Below are 2,114 nucleotides of genomic sequence, written 5' to 3'. Positions count from 1 at the left end.
TTGAAGCTGAAACTCCAATACTTTGACCACCTGATGTGAAGAGCTGACTCATTGGAAAAGACCCTGATACTGGGAAAGATTGAGGGCAGGAGGAGAAGGGGACGACAGGATGAGATGGTTGGATGGCATCACCAACTTGATGGACATGGGCTTGGGTGGACTCCGGGAATTGGTGATGGATAGGGAGGCATGGCGTGCTGCAGTTCATGGGGTCACAAAGAGTCAGACACGACTGAGTGACTGAACTGAACTGATGGGTTGAGGACTGTTTTCTGGTTTGCACAGGGTGGCGCCCAGAGGTAGCTTCCGGTGTACACAGCAGGTACACGAACATAGTTTCTAGTTTATACAGTGCCCGGACATAGTTTCTGTAACACACAGGAAGTGCCCTGATGAAGGTTTGTGAATATGGAAGGGGCATGAACATTGTTACTGGAGTATGTGGGGCGGTGGCAGGGTGGACCAATCTGGTTCTGGCGCGCACGTAGGAGCATGCTGTGGTGCTTCACGTTGTCCATAAGGTGTACACACGGGGGCCCACAGTGGGGGTGCATGCAGGAAGTGCCTGGGTGCAGTTTCCAATGCACATAGCACAGTGCTCAGAGGTGGTTCCTGTGAGCTCAGGGGTGTAAACTGTGGCCATCCAGGTCAGAGAAACTAGAGGGCCTGTCCCAGACTTGGGGTTGGCATAGGTTTCTCAGTTGGTTCCTGGGTAATTTAGAGGCCTGAGGTGAGGAAAGCTCGTACATAAATGTATACTGATGCTGTGCACTAGGTTTTCAATTTTTAATAGTTTAAAATTATTTCATGGTAAAATCGTAAAGAAACTGGATCCTATCAAGTCGGACTGAGCAGGGCTTGGGAATCTCACTCCTCACACTACCTACCTGCCCGCTTCAGGAACGCATCAGCCTGTCCTTGGGGCTGGACCACACGCCAAGGGCCCCCACCTCAGGCACACACCCACATCCTCCTCCCGCCTCCCGCCAGCCACTGAAACAAAGATGGAAACGGTTCTCAATCTTTTTACTCAGAACAGCATTTCAGAAGGCAAGCTTTGCCGGCTTCCCTTTGATGAGGAGTAGCCTCTGCCCCCACTGTGTCCCGGTGGGGCTCCACACCCCCTGGGGACACACTTGGGACCCTCTCTGGATCCCCAGCACATGGGAGCCCCAAGGGATGACGAGAGTGTAAGGCGAGGTGGTCATCACAGAAGACAGATCAGACACTCTTGATCCCTTTTCTCTCTGGTCTCACACTACTGTCTATAGTTTATTGTACAGAACACCTGTGGCCTCCAAGTCCTGGAGGAATGAAACGCAGTGAGCCTCGGGAAAGCTGTCCCACATTTCTGTCCACCAGAGCCGTCGCTGTGAGGACGGTTGGTCTGAGGCCTCTGGTCAGCCCCAACCACAGGTGCTTTCCGGTTGCTGCTTCCTGTCTACTGTTCCTTCTCTTTTGGCAAAAACAAAAAACCCTGGGAGCTTCAGGAAGACAAAGTAAACTTTAGGAATTGAAGAAAACAGAAACGTGCAGCCTATCTGAAGCTCCCCTCAGGCTCCCGCACGTCATCTGAACCAGTGTAGCCGCGGGCCCCACTGTGGCTCTCTTATCAGTCACTCCGGCTTCAAGGTCAACAGCGTGGGCCCACCATGCAGCAGGAGCCAGTCAGGGGAGGCACCCTGTTACTACAATTACGGGAATAACGTCCCCCCAGGAGGGGGAAGAGCCTGAGCCCATCTAGTGGCAGGACCAGGTTCCAGCTGGAGCAGGGAGCCTGGGGGTTGGGGGAAGCTGGCAACAGGGAGCCGCTCCGACCGTGGCTGGCTGACTGCTCCCCATGCGTCTGCCATCACGGAGTCTGAAGGCCCCCATATCCATGTGGAGACCACTGGCCAGTCCCTGTAAATTTCTTAGCGGGTAGTGGATGGAGGGAGCCTGCAGACTGTCCAGCTGGTTGGCCCAGAGTCACAGAAATCACCCACAGAAGTCAGAAGTTTGTGCAAACTCACCCTGTAGGGCACAGACCCACGCCCACACTCAGACAAGAAGAAGAGTCCCAGGGCTGGCAGGTGAGAGGCTGAGAGCAGCAGGGGCCAGTGCTGCCGCAGGCG

General features: G+C 54.4%; 1 protein-coding gene across 1 annotated transcript in view; it reads right to left on the bottom strand.

Annotated features, from left to right (window-relative positions):
- Positions 1-1,616: 1,616 nt before the first annotated feature.
- The window catches only part of CHMP1A (charged multivesicular body protein 1A), a 5,088-nt gene continuing 4,590 nt past the window's right edge, over positions 1,617-2,114 (bottom strand). Inside the window, exons 7-8 of the mRNA XM_010843987.1 lie at positions 2,013-2,102; positions 1,617-1,682 (exon numbers count right to left, since the gene is read on the bottom strand). Of these exons, the coding sequence (XP_010842289.1) occupies positions 1,617-1,682; positions 2,013-2,102 (156 nt within the window). The remainder of the gene's footprint in view (positions 1,683-2,012; positions 2,103-2,114) is intronic.

Source organism: Bison bison, unplaced genomic scaffold (assembly GCF_000754665.1).
Source record: "Bison bison bison isolate TAMUID 2011002044 unplaced genomic scaffold, Bison_UMD1.0 scf7180017864192, whole genome shotgun sequence".
Classification (NCBI taxonomy): Eukaryota; Metazoa; Chordata; class Mammalia; order Artiodactyla; family Bovidae; genus Bison; species Bison bison.
This window is presented reverse-complemented; position numbering and strand designations above follow the sequence as displayed.